At 51.5% G+C, this 14510-nt stretch overlaps 4 protein-coding genes across 4 annotated transcripts; 2 read left to right on the forward strand and 2 right to left on the reverse strand.

The window, feature by feature from the left end:
* Window positions 1-798: 798 nt before the first annotated feature.
* PG994_004665 (uncharacterized protein) lies at window positions 799-3937 on the reverse strand (the record flags this gene model as incomplete). Its single annotated transcript, XM_066856074.1, has 4 exons — window positions 799-1358; window positions 1512-1910; window positions 2071-3697; window positions 3845-3937. The coding sequence occupies 4 exons, from the start codon at window positions 3935-3937 to the stop codon at window positions 799-801; spliced, it is 2679 nt and encodes an 892-aa protein (XP_066718241.1).
* A 3302-nt stretch (window positions 3938-7239) lies between these two features.
* On the reverse strand, window positions 7240-7707 carry PG994_004666 (uncharacterized protein; the record flags this gene model as incomplete). The annotated part of the gene is made up of 2 exons (XM_066856075.1): window positions 7240-7344; window positions 7405-7707. 2 exons carry the CDS (start codon window positions 7705-7707, stop codon window positions 7240-7242), a joined length of 408 nt encoding a protein of 135 aa, XP_066718242.1.
* A 439-nt stretch (window positions 7708-8146) lies between these two features.
* Window positions 8147-9269, forward strand: PG994_004667 (pre-rrna-processing protein ipi1 protein; the record flags this gene model as incomplete). The annotated part of the gene is made up of 2 exons (XM_066856076.1): window positions 8147-8267; window positions 8338-9269. The coding sequence occupies 2 exons, from the start codon at window positions 8147-8149 to the stop codon at window positions 9267-9269; spliced, it is 1053 nt and encodes a 350-aa protein (XP_066718243.1).
* A 1877-nt stretch (window positions 9270-11146) lies between these two features.
* PG994_004668 (ATP-dependent RNA helicase) lies at window positions 11147-13225 on the forward strand (the record flags this gene model as incomplete). Its single annotated transcript, XM_066856077.1, has 7 exons — window positions 11147-11278; window positions 11334-11506; window positions 11557-11750; window positions 11801-12102; window positions 12126-12237; window positions 12293-12784; window positions 12837-13225. 7 exons carry the CDS (start codon window positions 11147-11149, stop codon window positions 13223-13225), a joined length of 1794 nt encoding a protein of 597 aa, XP_066718244.1.
* Window positions 13226-14510: the final 1285 nt, after the last annotated feature.

Genomic DNA, 14510 nt, shown 5'->3' on the forward strand with positions numbered 1-14510 from the left:
CAAACCCAGCTATGGATTCCAGGAGAGGAATGGACCATGAACCTTGACTAGTGTAACGTTGGTTGACAATACATATACCCTTTCAGAGCGCGGTGTTGGGGTTTAGCATAAGCTTATAGCAAGAGACCAATGGTTCATTGCCGAAATCTAGATTAATTTTTCCCATACGCTATGGACAAACCACATACTATTATGTGCCTCCTCGCTTCGCTAAATGTCAATACGACGCGAGTCAAGAGAGAGATTATGTAAGCTAAGTAATCTGTAAACATCTCCAGTGTGATGGATAGCAAGGACTAGGTAGAACTTATTTGCCTTCAGAGGTTAGATATGTCCTACTATACTTGGTTTGAAGGATATCTCGCAAAGAAGTGAAGAGGGAAAATATGTGTCACCTTTGTACCAACACGGACAAACAGCCCACATAGCACGAAAGAGACGAGATTCCCCTAAAGTATGTCGTCCATGCCGATGAGAAAAAATAAACAGATAAGTATGTAGGCATGTGGTAGTTTTCCTTTTCCTTTTTATTGCTTTGTTATGTCTCTATCTCCTTAATGTTCTTCTAGTAAATAACGACCATGATGATTCTGTTCCCTGATAGATATCCGTATCATGTACCCCCAACACGCTCGCTACGATGAAAAACCCACAACAAAAAGAAGAAAGAACGTTCCGATTCATGACTCTGCGTAGACGAACATCCAGCACGCCCTAACCCTACAAGTACACACCGTGTATCGTTTCGTACGTGTATGTTGGAACATGGGTTTTCTATACATGTAGGTTGGCTACTACCTACTCGACCCGGATGATGACTCTCCACCCCAACGCGCCCGCCTCGCGGATCGCGCAAGCCAGGCAGCCGCGCCTGCGCCGGCTGACAATGGCGTTCCAGCCCCGCTCGGCGCAGAGGGCCCGGACCATAACCTCGAGGTCCGAGCCGAACTGCCTGCGGCGCGAGGGGATGCGCATCTTGGACTCCGCCCCTGCCTCGGGCGGAGGATCGATCCTGGAAGCTCTGCGGCCCGCAACAAACGACGATGACGACGCCGACGATGACGCCGAGGTTGCGCTGATGCTGAGCGGTGGCCTTTCTGCTGCTGCCGATACCTGGTCGCTACCGCCACCGTTGTGACCACGGGGAGGGTTTTGCAGCCGGAGCGACGGAGTTGATCCGGACAAGGCTCGAGCCCGAAGTCGGCCGAGATGGAGCTGACGCGGGACAGCGATGCCATCTCGGGCGACGTTGGCGGCGCGAAGCCCGTGATGCAGTCGATGACGAGCACACGCGATGGCCGCGGTGTGGAAGATGCCCTCCTTCTGGGCGACGGCTCGACCGTGTTTGCGCCAACCAGCTCCTCGAGGGTCACATTGGTTTTCTGCAAGAGCTCGGTTAAGTGGATGGCTGTGTACGAATAGAACTTGTGAAGCGGGTGACCTTTTGGAATAATTAGCAGCCATAATCAGGCCCCAGCGTTCCAAAAGTAGAGAAACGAAAAGTGACATACCAGTAATATAAGCTGAGCTTGGGGCCTTGCTATTCCAGTCGTGGCCTTCTACGTCTACCTGCTGTATTGTCGGGCTTGTTGGTGACTTTAGGAGTTTGACGCGGCTTGATGGTACACAAGGATGTGCGGTAACAAAATAGACATCTTTTGCCAGAGAGAAATCATGGTCTTCACCCTGTTCGAGGGAGTCATGGGTCATAGTGAAAGATGTTGTAGCAGGATAGGTGTGGATTTCGGAGACAGTGCTGAAGTCGGAGAAAGGGGTCATGTCTCTCTCAGTAGTCGGTGTTGAGTGAGCACTGTCCACAGGGGTGAGAAGATCCAGGGATTTCAGCTCGATCCTGATATTCGAGGGTGGTGGTTCTGCATAGTGGTTTTCCAGGGGGGTGATGAAATCCGCTGGCAGGACATTTGAGGGGTCAGCGTCTCCAAGCACGTCAGATTCGCGCTCAATAACTGTCTTGCCCCAGAGACGAGCCCTTCTACCGGTGCGCGCGACGTCATCTTCAAGCTGTCAGTGGATTGCTTGGTACTTTCTGTGGGAGCAGTCAACACTTACCAGGAATGTCTTCGACATTAATATTAAGCCACCTGTCGCTCATGTTCTCAGGTGTAACGTCCGTACTAATCCAGCCCATACACTCAGCTGCCCCTCGCCCGGCAGCCAAGACACGCCCAACGATGCAGGCAGTACTCCAGAAGCTCTTACCGCGATAAATAAACCCGCCGCATAGATTTGACATTGGTCCTAGTTTCGACATGGCGTCTTGGTCATTCTCAAGTAGCGTAGACATGAGGAAGTGTGACAAGGCTTCTCCGGGTAGGATGAGTCCAGAGCAGTATGACTTCGACAGCCAGCCAGTAGGGTGCAATGCTGCTTCCACCTTGCGTCTCCTTGATGGTTTCCTTTGGATCTCTCCAGGTCTCCTATCTCCACCAAAGTATGAAGAGCGGGTAGTATCACTCGTAGCTAGAGGCGTATTGATAGGTGTTGCCCGGGCCATCGCAGGCGCGTTGATGGACACTCCGGTGACATAAGTTTCAATGTCTGGCCAGCGTATTTTCCGCGCAAACTGCACCAGACCCTCGACTTGTCTCTCAGTATAACGACCTTTGATTGCATACAAATACTCGGGGTGACGTTGCGAAGGGTCCACATAGTGAGAACCGACATAGTGAGACCCAATGTGATCATGTTTGAGAGACATTTTGTTTGTCAGTGATGTGAGCCAGCCTTTCGGCGTAGAAGCTCCCGAGTGAGGTGCTTCAGTCTTGGTGACAGTAATGTTTTCGAGCCAAGTGCGGGCGAGGTGCAGCGACCACCTCACAGAAGGGTTCGCCTCCTTTTCGAATCGATGGATTTCCGCCATCCTCAGATTTGCTGCCCCAAACTCATCGCCATCAGTTATGATGTCTAGTCGTATAAGTAATTCACAGGCCAGGAGCAGTTGTATGAGGAGCCAATATCGCTCTTCAGTGCGGTCCTGGTCGTCGACTCCCTCGTTGATGGAAGCTCCGTCCTCGAGCTCATCGTCCAGCGGGATGCCCCATAGAATTTGTCCAAGGCGTATCCTCCACTCGACGCGAGAAAAGTCGATCCAAGCATTGCCGGCTGCAAGAATTTTGACCAAGGCATAAATCTGGCCTGCTAAGCTACAAGGATCACTCGGATCAACAACCCTGCTTGGCGGGTGAAGGATCTTTGAGAAAAGCTCGTTATGAAGCTCATTCGGTCGCATAGTCTTGTCCTTGCGGTCTGAATGATATCGGTGCTCACATCCGATTAGCTGCTCCATGATTTCCGCTTCATCGAGATTCCGTAGCCCATCTTTGGAATTGACGAGCTGCTGTCGCCTTTCAACAACGACACGACCCTTGGCACCCAAACTGTCAAAGCCGTACTGCTCATCCTGCAGTGCGTCGGCAACAGCTAGCTCCAAAGCCGCTTGATAGCCTACGGAGCCCTTCTCGAGCCCTTGCATGCTCAGCATGTTCGGACGTTCACAACATTTCGCATTGAAATGAGGCCGTTTTTTGCCCGTTGGCGATTTGCAAGACCAAGGGTCCCTCTTAATGATCCGAGGACTTGCTGTAACGTTTCCCCATGCGTCATGCTCTATCTGAGTATGATCACTCAGATCCCGGATGGTCAACTCCTCGTCCCATGGGAACGCCACGGACGGATGCTTTGCCGCACGATGTTAGTGATGTTCTGGGAAAGGGGAACGTATGCAGGGACATGAAGCGTTCCAGAGCAGTCATACGAGGAACGGCAACCGGAAGAAGGAAAAGGGGGCATGGATGGACCGAGACGGGCGGGAAAAGGTGCTTACCGGAGCTCCGGTGCCGAGACCCTGGCTACGGGCGAAGTATTGTGGAGCACCCGAGAACAGCTTCTCGATCTCAACGTCGCTCAGAGTGGCCATGATGCGTTTGAGTTTCAATACCTTGGGGACGGCTCGCTGTCCATCTGCCTTGTCGACGGTGCCAGGAGGAGGCGGAGAGGGCAAAGGCTTGTTCGGATCAATGGGCGAGCGTGGAGATCTCGCCGCAGCTGTTAAAACCGGTGGGGAGCTGTTCGATGTATGCTTTTGGGGAGGATACTTTGGTTAGTGTCAATTCACCGCTACGAGCGGCCCCCTGGAGAAAAACAAGTTGGGACGGCAAGAAAAGGTCGAGATGTCCACTATGATGGTCTGATACCGCAATTGCAATCGAAGTTCCTTTGAGAATTTCGGACCAATGCAAATATCGTCCGAGGTCATGCGACAGTGCTCCCCTCACTTGAGAGTCGGGGATCGACTACTACTGCTAGCTAGTAGCCTCAACTGTAAGTGAAGCCGTCAGGTGCGAACAGCGGCTGTGCAGCTGGCAGACTTGGGCATGGACTTGGAGACTTGGAGACTGGGAGGGATTCGAGGCCGGACTGATGGAACATATGTAAACTCACCGAACGTGTGCGCGAAGTTGCTGCCATGGCACTCCGGCGTCTCTGGAGTTTCGCTGGTCTCCCCCTCCGCGATACTGTTGCGCGCCGGATTAATTCCTTCAAGGGTTGTCTTTTGCTGAATGGCTTCGCCTCTTCGTCTTCCCCTTGCGCATTGCTGTTGAATGCCGGGCCTCTGCCGCCGTCGGCTGGGGCCTGTTCTCGCTTGTCGGGTTTATTAATAAAGTCGCGTGCCCCACGCTTGAATATAGTGAAAGACGGCATCTTCCTTTCTTAGCAAAACCGCCAAATACGACGATGATCTGCTATTGTTCCATGCTTTTTGTCGGGTTTCAAGTTGTACGGAGTGGTAGATGGTAGAGCACCAACTTTGGTCTTGGCCAAGAATATATTAGAGAGAAACCCCTAGTCGCACGAATGCAGCAAGCTGGCAAGAATCCGACGCTTGATGAGGATAGATCCAGAGCAGGGACATGGATGGAATTCAGTCAACACCAAGTGTTGGTTGGATAGATCAATACCGTAGGCCCAGAAGCACAGATCCGGGAGGATTACGAGCCTCGTGTGTTAGCAATGGGTACTGGCCACTTATTCTCAGGTTTCAACACGTCAGGAACCAGGTTCATTCCCGTCCGCAATAAGTATGTATTGCCAGCATCTCTGGTACATACGCACCACGCCAGACCTATTTACAGCATGGACTTTCTCTGAGCTGACTAGCTCGCCTCAAGTAGATAGATGATGCATGCATGGCTTATGGGCAGCCCGCCATTCTGGCTTCCCCCATCATACAGTACATACGTGGGCTGAACCAGCCGATCTGATACCACGGCATAGGCGCCGTTGCAAGCCACCATGGTAATGCAGAGCAGGGCCCTACGTTGGAAGAGGCAACGGGTAATCTGGAATAGCCAGAACAAAACAAGGAAGTGCCCAGATGCATTGCCAGATGCTCGGCAAACAACCATCTGGATAGAGACCCGCACGTCGGCCGCCTGTCTCTTTCATTGGCGCTCGGTGGCCAATGTTTCATCATGCGGTTAATGTGCTCTCCTCCGACCCTGATGCTGGTCAGGTAATACTCCATGATCGGATCGACCAAAGAGAGATCAAATATGCCAGCATCGGCCCCGCCAATATTGGCACGCAGGTAGTTTCCGAGGCTGATGGCAGAAACGTTCTCGTCGGAAACTTCCCGGTGCTGTCCGAGGGCGCCAGCTTCAACCCTTGAAGGATCTCGTGCAATTGAAGGCGGTTTCAGCACACCTTTTAAGTGTCTATTCATTCTGGATACGCAAGTAGCCTGTGCATACACCACCAATGAACCGGTTTTTGTCTTCTACTGCAGATACTTTCTCAGAGTGGGCAGTAAAGTACTGGAAGCTCGACAGGGAATCGGGATCATCTTGGCCACTTCTGCAATGCAACCTGGAGCAGTTCACGTTGTTGACCCTGTTTCTGCTTCTAGACCCTGACTGATGACTTGTCACACATGCCTTAGGCGCACCGCGGGTACTGCCTTGCTAGCACTTACCGCCAGCCATTCCGTCGATAACAGTTATCCGGGGCCGACTGCTCCAGATTCCTCTACTAGTAGCTTCCTTAGGTCATTAATGTTATTCACCGCTGCAATTGCCAATACGATCGTCCTACTAGTTATCGAAGGGATGCACCCATCAACAAAACCACGAATCCCCCTCTCAATATGCACAAATGGTCAGCCTTGTTGATGCATTCGGCAATCTCTGTTTCATGTGTTTGCCGACGGATACTGTAGGCTGAAATCCCGCATGCCCCCTGTAATCTCGATGTTGCAGTCTCTTAACGAACTGCTACATAGAACTTCTAACCTTAGGTGGATTGGCTCCATAAACGGCTGATGCTTGACGCTTTCTACCGACTACTATGCGCAGCCCCGGGGCGATCTACTACTGGATGGTCGGCCTAGTCTCGTAGTCGTACGGGTAGAGAGCTTACCTATCAGTACATGTAGGTTGCCGTCCGCCTTCCCCTGATTCGGTTCTACGCGCTCGTAACGTTTATTTCAGCTGTCTGAGGAGAAGGAATGAGTCAATTCAAGGGGGGAAGTTTGCACCGTCCCCATTGACTTCCGCCTCTAACTTTAATATCCAAGTGCCCTATCTCTTACCAAGAGGCACTTAGCCGAGAGACCGAGCAAGCACCGGCAGTTTAGAGCGTCAAGCCTCGTCTCCATTATGCCTAGGTCCTTGCATGTGGCTGAAAGACTCTGGCCAAGGAAGGCTCCGCGAGCTTAGGTTATCTGGGAAAGGCATCATGCTACTGTCTGACACATGCTGCCTGACACAAAGGTGGTAAAAAGCGACTACCTAGCAGCATACACTCTGTCCTTCATCGGCATATCCTAACCCGTCACTCGCAATTTGGGGGCGCAGGATCCCATTGATTTTCCCTGATGCAAGCTAGACATGCTGCTTTCTGTAGCTTCTGGTGAAACACAAAGATTTGGCAATGACTGGTTTGCATACCGCCGAAGACTCGATTTAAATTGCAAGCCGCACTCCGCACTCTTTCATATGTATCCGGCACGTTTTCGGGGTATCAATATGTCAAGTAAACTCCTAACGCCAAGAAAGCCACCAATATGTCTCAACCTCCTGAAGGTCGCCGACTGCAAGAGATATCTAGCCTACTCTGGCAGTATGCCCAAGGTCTTCGCCAGACGAGGTGTGAAGTTATGACCATATGCCAAACCATTTCTCCGGAGCAGCCTCGTATTCGCGCCACCTGGGAATGACATCCTCATGCCGGAGGCGTATCGTGAATCACGACCAGTATGTACTTTAATTCGGGGACTATGACAAGCTCCTGCTTCTTCGTCCGCAGTCGTAGCAGTTTCAGCTCATCCTAGTGAAGCGGTCAGCTCTTGTTGTCGCGATTATCTTGGCAGTCGGTAAACGCTATTACCTCTGTGTCTATCTCCTGCACCAAGCTTCCAGCAGTGCTCAAGAACCCCCAAACCATGCTCCCGAGCTCTTGCGCCGCTTGTGTTTCGTTGTCTGCGCCGCCCGAGGTAACTTCGGCAGAAAAAGAGCCGCCGGTAGGAGTTGGGAAGGAGGTAGCAGGATTGGTGGTGCTGGTCGAGGATCGGGCTGGCCTGATGGCAGCTATCTGGCCATTGGTCTTTATTACAGCGCCGGACGAGCGGTCGAGCATGATCCAGGCTTTTACGCCCGGCTTCTTCGATAACCGGTGGAGAGCATCTTCCATTGTATCGGAGGCGACGGTTGGCTTAATAGGACTTAACATCAGTTGCGCACATTCTGGAAAGACAGGCGCTGCATGACGGGAACGTACAAGGGATTTATCCGGCATATTTGCTTGATTGGTAAACAGTCTATTTCGCGCAGGACTCGCGAACCGATCAAACGTCAACCGAAGTCTCTAATTCTCGAAGATACGTATGTCGAATAGTTTTACAAATGGTTCCTACTTAGGAGTATCGCGGGGCTCCAGTACGTAATCAATCAATCAAACATATGGAGCAAGCTCAAGCCACATGCCCAGCTGTTGCTCCACACTCGCACATGCGCTGCAAAACTGCCGCGACTGACCGCTAAAAAGTTAATGGGCGATTGGCGAAACTGGGTATTACGATATTGCGCTGTGTCTCTCATTGGAAGTGTGCCTTCCAAATGCCTGGGTCAAGATGGGATCCAGTAACAGGAAGAAGGCGGAGAAGAAGAAGGACTTCCAGAAGCCCAAGTTAAAGGTCGGCAAGGCCAAGGCGAAGCCTGACAATTTCACGGATACCAGCTTCAAATCCAAAGGTATCTATCACATTACTGTAGCCTCAGCAAATAAATCTCACCGATCAATATGCTAATGCCCATACTCTAGCTATCGTCATCAATAAGCAGCTGACCGAAGATGCCCCTGATGCTATCGACCGGTTCAAACATTTCTTCTCCCTTGCGGGGTCAAGATCCGACACACAACGGCGAGATGCCTTGGCATATCTGACCAGCCAGCTGTCGACTACACCTCCGACCAATCCCGTTGGCACGCACACGTTGCTCAACAAAATACTACCCCTGATGACTGACATCTCAAAATCCGTACGAGCTCAGCTCCTGAAACTATTGAAAGCTTTGCCAGCCGACGAAATGGCGCCTCATGTCGAAAAGGTCATCCTGTACATACGTGGTGCCATGACGCATATCACCCAAGACATCAAGGACGATGGGCTGAATTACATGGAATGGCTTCTCGATGTTGCAGGAGACAGTGTTGTATCCGGCGCTGGGTGCTGGGTGAAGCCGTTGAAGGACTTCACTTCGGTCCTGGGGTGGACTGCGAGGAGCGCCGTCCCGACTCCGGGAAAAGGGGGTTGGACCTCTGCACCCAGAACCACATTCGGCGCCAAAAAGCACGGTCAGGCATTCCCGCGGCAGATGCTCGTGCTCTCTAAGTTCCTCGAATACGGGTTCCAGGCCGAGTCGCCACGGCCCTGGATCTCGGAAGACTGGCTTGGGAACTTCTGTCGTCTCCCCACCAACCCTGACCCCTATGGATATCTGGGTTTATTCAAGCCGCCCCGAGACGAGGATGGGGAGATCTACCGTAACCGCGAGGACAGGCAAGATGTGTTTCACAAGCGCTTTGGCGAAGCTATTGCGAGTGGGGTTGATGCTGCGAAGAAAGAGGGCGGCCTGGCTGGACGAGCTGCCGCGACCCTCGATAAAGTCTTGAGGGGGGGCATGGGTGACTACGAGATTACTTCACGAACTGATGATGATGATGAACGGTTATGGGCTGGATATATCATGTAGAATAACTGCCATACTTTCCACGCAGGGACGAATAAAGTAAAGCCACGTAAAACTTCCAACATGGGATATATTAAATGGACATGGTGATATCTGTGGTATCTGGTTTAGAGTTGACTACCCCATGCCTTGGATGATACTCAACAATGTTTGCTCATCCTCATCCGCCCTATGTCTCCTGTCTTTCTAGTTCATCTTCAAGGTAGATGCAATATTGGCCCATGACTAGGTGCATTACTGAGATATGTTCTGAACACCCTAGGATTGAGGGAAAAGAGTATCAACCGTTTGAACCCATCAAGAGCCACTTTGGGTTCCATATTCGTAGATATTTACTGCATACAAGCATTCATTCTTTGATGTGATGGGCCTACTATCACATCAAAGGGCGGTAAGTGGCCGTCAAAAACATAAAAGAAGAACCTGACTCCAGTGAAAATATCAACAAATGGTGTTCATAGATGCCCGTAACCGGAGACTGCAGTACATATGATCACCTCCACATGTGCAAGCAGATGTAATCCTGAATGTGAAGGATTGAGACTGGTAGGTACAAACACATACATACACGCCAGTCCACAGCGTTCAATGATTCTTGGAATAATACCTGTATAATAACTGAAAGGGGGCGGCAGGCGCCCAAATAGCGTTTGGCTCCAACTGACCCATTGTACCTTCCCCCTAAAGGATATAAGCACAGTGGTGCATTCCATGTGCCTGGCCTAATACGCATCGTCACTCCTTCCTCACTTATACCCATCCTCCGCCACGACGTCGCCGACGCCCTGCCTTCCGGAATCTTCTTACCCGCCACGCTGTCGCCGTTACTCAGCGGCGCTGGCCCGCTTTTGATAGGTAAACACCTGAATATTCCCTTCTGCCAATAGACTGCTGGCCACCACCTGTATCAGAGGAAGCCCTACACATCGACTGCTGTAAGTTACTGATTCACTGATCCTAGGTTATTTCGGTTGGACCCACGTCTTTTCTGTGAGCACACAAAAGGACCTTCCACTTCTCTGCCCTGCCTCCTCTTTCACTCCTTTTTCCTTGCCTTCCTCCACATAACCAGTTGAGACTTCTTGGGCACAAGACATCTCACAACCCACACCTCAACCTTGGAAAGGTCAAGTAAAACAAGCAAAGGTAAGTCAGCATCTCCTTGCATTTATTTCTTCTTCAACATCCATTACCTTCCCTTCCATCACACACATCACTGGACATCATCTGGTGAAGTGTGACACTGCTTCAGCCATTCTTGAAGGTAGGTAAACACGCATCTCCCTCCAAGCTGAACACAACACATGCTTCCTTCTACAAGGTAACCACTTCATCCTTGTGGGCGTGTTGGGACCAAGACAACCATCTTTCGTCACCAACTGCTATACGGACAGACCCTTCCTTTGGATTTATGCTCTCTCACCTCTCAAGCTCACTTCCACTTGACCACGTTCCATCTTTCTATCGTGGGTTCAAGTTGGCTAACATATCCAACCAGCTCATCTTAGTTGGCCCTTTGGTATCTGTCAACTGTTGGCCATCACCCAACAGTGCCTCATCCACGTACCTCACGTAAGTTCAACCATGGCGTAGCCTTCCTCTCATCCCTCTGTATTTTCCCCTACCTTTCCTCATAGTGGTTGCTTGATGTGACCTCATCGCCTTCGATCCTCTGAGGTTGAGGCAACACTACCTGCCACTACATCTACCTTCCAACGTCTTCCCATTGGGTTGGATCAAGCCATCTGAGAAGTAACGCGTATCTTGTACCAACCATCCCCAACCATTCTTCACCGGTATCCTGCCATATGTTCTACTTATTCGTTGACACTGACTCGTTTTTTCTTTTTTTTGTAGCAAGTCAATCGACACTCGCCAAGATGTCCTTCAACGGCGATTCTGCCAATAATGGCTGGGGCTCCAACGAGCCAGCCAATGCCGCCCCTGCCGGCGGCGCCTGGAGCACCGGCGATATGCAGGCTGCCCTGCCTGAGGTGGAGGAGACCAAGGCTGTTCCGCCCCCTTTGCCCTTCGAGCATCGCGATGCTGCCAAGTATGAGTGGGGAGAAGCCTACTCAGTACAACTACAACGATGATAACACCGGAGAGTGGGGTGGCAATGCTCCGGTCTACCTCTTCGACGGTGATGAGGGTGACGTTGGACCCGAGTTCCCTGAGCTGGAGGAGGTTATCTTTGGCAAGCCTGAAGACCGCTCCAAGCCTGGCGATCAGTTTGACAAGTAAGTAGTGGAAAGCCTCGCTCATCCAGCCCCTCGCTAACCAGGATTAGGATTGCCCAAATCGAGGTCCAACAAGAGGGTATGACTCGTATCGTCCCTATCAAGACCTTTGAGACCGCTGGCCTGCACCCTGTAATGTTGAAGAACGTTCAGCTGTGCGGCTACAAGACTCCCACGCCCATTCAGCGTTATTGCATTCCTGCAATCAAGATGGGCCATGATGTCATTGCCATTGCCCAGACCGGTGAGTAGCCACCTGAACACTATCTTGTTTGCCGCCTAACACTTTCTCAGGTTCCGGCAAGACCGCTGCCTATCTCCTGCCTATTCTCAACCATCTGATGGGCAAGGCTAAGAAGCTGGCCGCTCCTCGTCCCAGCCCTTCGGACATCCAGTCTGGCTGCGGACCTGTTCGAGCCGAGCCTCTGGTCCTGATCGTCGTTCCCACCCGCGAGCTCGCGGTTCAGATCTTCAATGAGGCCCGCAAGTTCTGCTACAGAACCATGCTCCGACCTTGTGTCGCCTACGGTGGTGGTCCTCTGCGCGACCAAATCTACCAGCTGGGAAAAGGATGTGATATCCTCATCGCATCCCCGGTCGTCTGATTGATCTCATGGAGCGTCCTAATGTCTTGACCTTGCGCCGCATCAAGTACATGGTCATTGATGAGGCTGATGAGATGCTTCACCAGGACTGGGAGGCGGAGCTCGATAAGATTCTGAGCGGTGGTGGTAAGTAATCTTCGCTTCCAATTGGCAATTGTTTCATCTACTGACACCAAGCCAGAACAAGAGGAGGGTAACGTCAAATACATGCTCTTCTCTGCCACTTTCCCTGCTGCTGTTCGCAAGCTCGCCAAGACTCACCTTGCTGAGTCGCATGTTCGAGTCCGCGTCGGCCGAATTGGATCCACCCATGAGAACATCAAGCAAGACATCATCTGGGTTGATCACACTATGAAGAAGACGGCCATTGCAGATCTTCTCTTCGACCTTGAGCCCGGCCGAACCATCATCTTCGTCAACAACAAGCGCACTGCTGACGAGCTTGACGACTATCTCTTCCACAAGCATCTGCCTGTCACCTCGATGCATGCCGACCGTACTCAGCGTGAGCGTGAGGACTCCATGCGCGCTTTCCGAAGTGGAAAGGCCCCCATCATGGTCACCACCGGTGTTTCTGCCCGTGGCATTGATGTGAAGAACATCCGTCATGTCATCAACTATGACCTGCCCAGTGCTGACCATGGTGGCATCACTGAGTACACTCACAGAATTGGTAAGTTGGATGAGATTTATATTGGTACATGACCATGCGCTAACAACATCAGGTCGAACTGGCCGTATTGGCAACCGGGGCACTGCTTTCTCGTTCTACACTGATCGTGATGAGCCCATGGCTGAACAGCTGACCTTCGGTCTGCTCGAGATGAAACAGGAGATCCCTGACTTCCTCCAGCAGTATGTTCCCGAGGGCGGTGATGAAGCTGTCAAGAACATCAAGTTCGATTATGACTCTGATGAGATCGACGATGCGCCCCTTGGTGGATCTGGTGGTGGCGGTGATGACGGTGCTTGGGGCGCCGCTGATGATGTCCCTGGCGACAACGCTTGGGGTGGTGGCGGTGAGTCGGCCGCCACTGGAGGTGACGATAGCTGGGGAAGCGGTGGTGACTCGTTTGGAGGTGGTGCCTCGAATGAGGCTGCTTCTGCTTGGTAAACGACACCTCTTGATGCTGCGGACAAAGCGCAAACACCAATGCCATGAAGGCAAATCGGTCTATGCGGTTTTTGAGACAGAATTGGCTTGATCTCCCTATTCCTGGAATTGAGAGAAATCACGAGTCTAAAATGGTTCGTACTTTTCTCGCAGGGGTATCATCATCACGATCATGAATGGTATTGTTGAGGCGTCACATACTGCTTCTAGATAGGATGATCATCTTAGATAGGCCGAGATATGGCAATTCTCATCTCTGGACTAAGACACCCGCCTACGTGATATGTGATATTCTTGGGACTTGACTAATATCTGGATGAGATCCGTTTCCATACACATCAGCACAATCCTCTTGTGCTTTATTGACCAATTTGACCTGGATCTGTTTACTTCGCAGGAGATAAAACGCCGGAAAAAACCGCAATGGTAGCGTTTTCATCGACCATCACAACAGCCTATCTTACCATGTATCTCAACACGGGTGAATGGTGTCTCCTTCCAGTCATGGTGGTATCCAGGGGTCACCACCGAGGCGCCTTGACACGTGCCTCGTACAACACCAGAGAGAGCCAGCCGAACGGGTTAACTCTTGTTCGCCCGAGAAGGCAAGTTTACTACCTACGATCAGGATGATACGATTACACACGTATGTTTATTACGAGCAGGGCACTGAGCGTGGCCACTGCTTAAAGACGAAATGACCGGCGTGTACAATCCAGCACGAAAATCACTTTGTTTACGATGACTTGATTGTGCACATGACGCTGCACATAACCGGGCTTATGTTACCAGCACAGCATTGGTATAGTAGCAGCTACCGCTCAGGTACGAAGGGGAACAGTATTTCTTCGTTTGAAGCAGCGGCGACAGCAGCAGCAGCAATCTAAAGATTACGTCTTACCCTAGCCACAGCAAGAACACGTAGAAATTGCCTAATCTCAGCACCATTCCATACCAGCCATCCAGCCGAGAACCTAACAACACAGCGCACCAGCCACCAACAAGCTCACGAAAGTATCATGGGGACACTGCTCCTTATTCGTCTCGCCGCCGCCGCCCTAGATGTGATTCACTCGGGAGTATCTATCTGCCGCCAGAAGAACGACCCGTCTTCTCTGCCAGAGTGAGTAATACGGCAGAGTGGCCATGATGCGGACACGGACATGGACATGAACGGTGTGGAGTATCTGCTCCCTGCTGGGAATATGTCTGTTTGGTAAGCCTTAACTCACCTGCTTACGCGTGTACCTTCCTCTAGACCAGAGAGAGAGAGTCATACCGAAGG

This window comes from Apiospora phragmitis, assembly GCF_038363925.1.
Source record: "Apiospora phragmitis strain CBS 135458 chromosome Unknown utg000005l:1.0-4161743.0:1.0-4166827.0, whole genome shotgun sequence".
NCBI classification, from domain to species: Eukaryota; Fungi; Ascomycota; class Sordariomycetes; order Amphisphaeriales; family Apiosporaceae; genus Apiospora; species Apiospora phragmitis.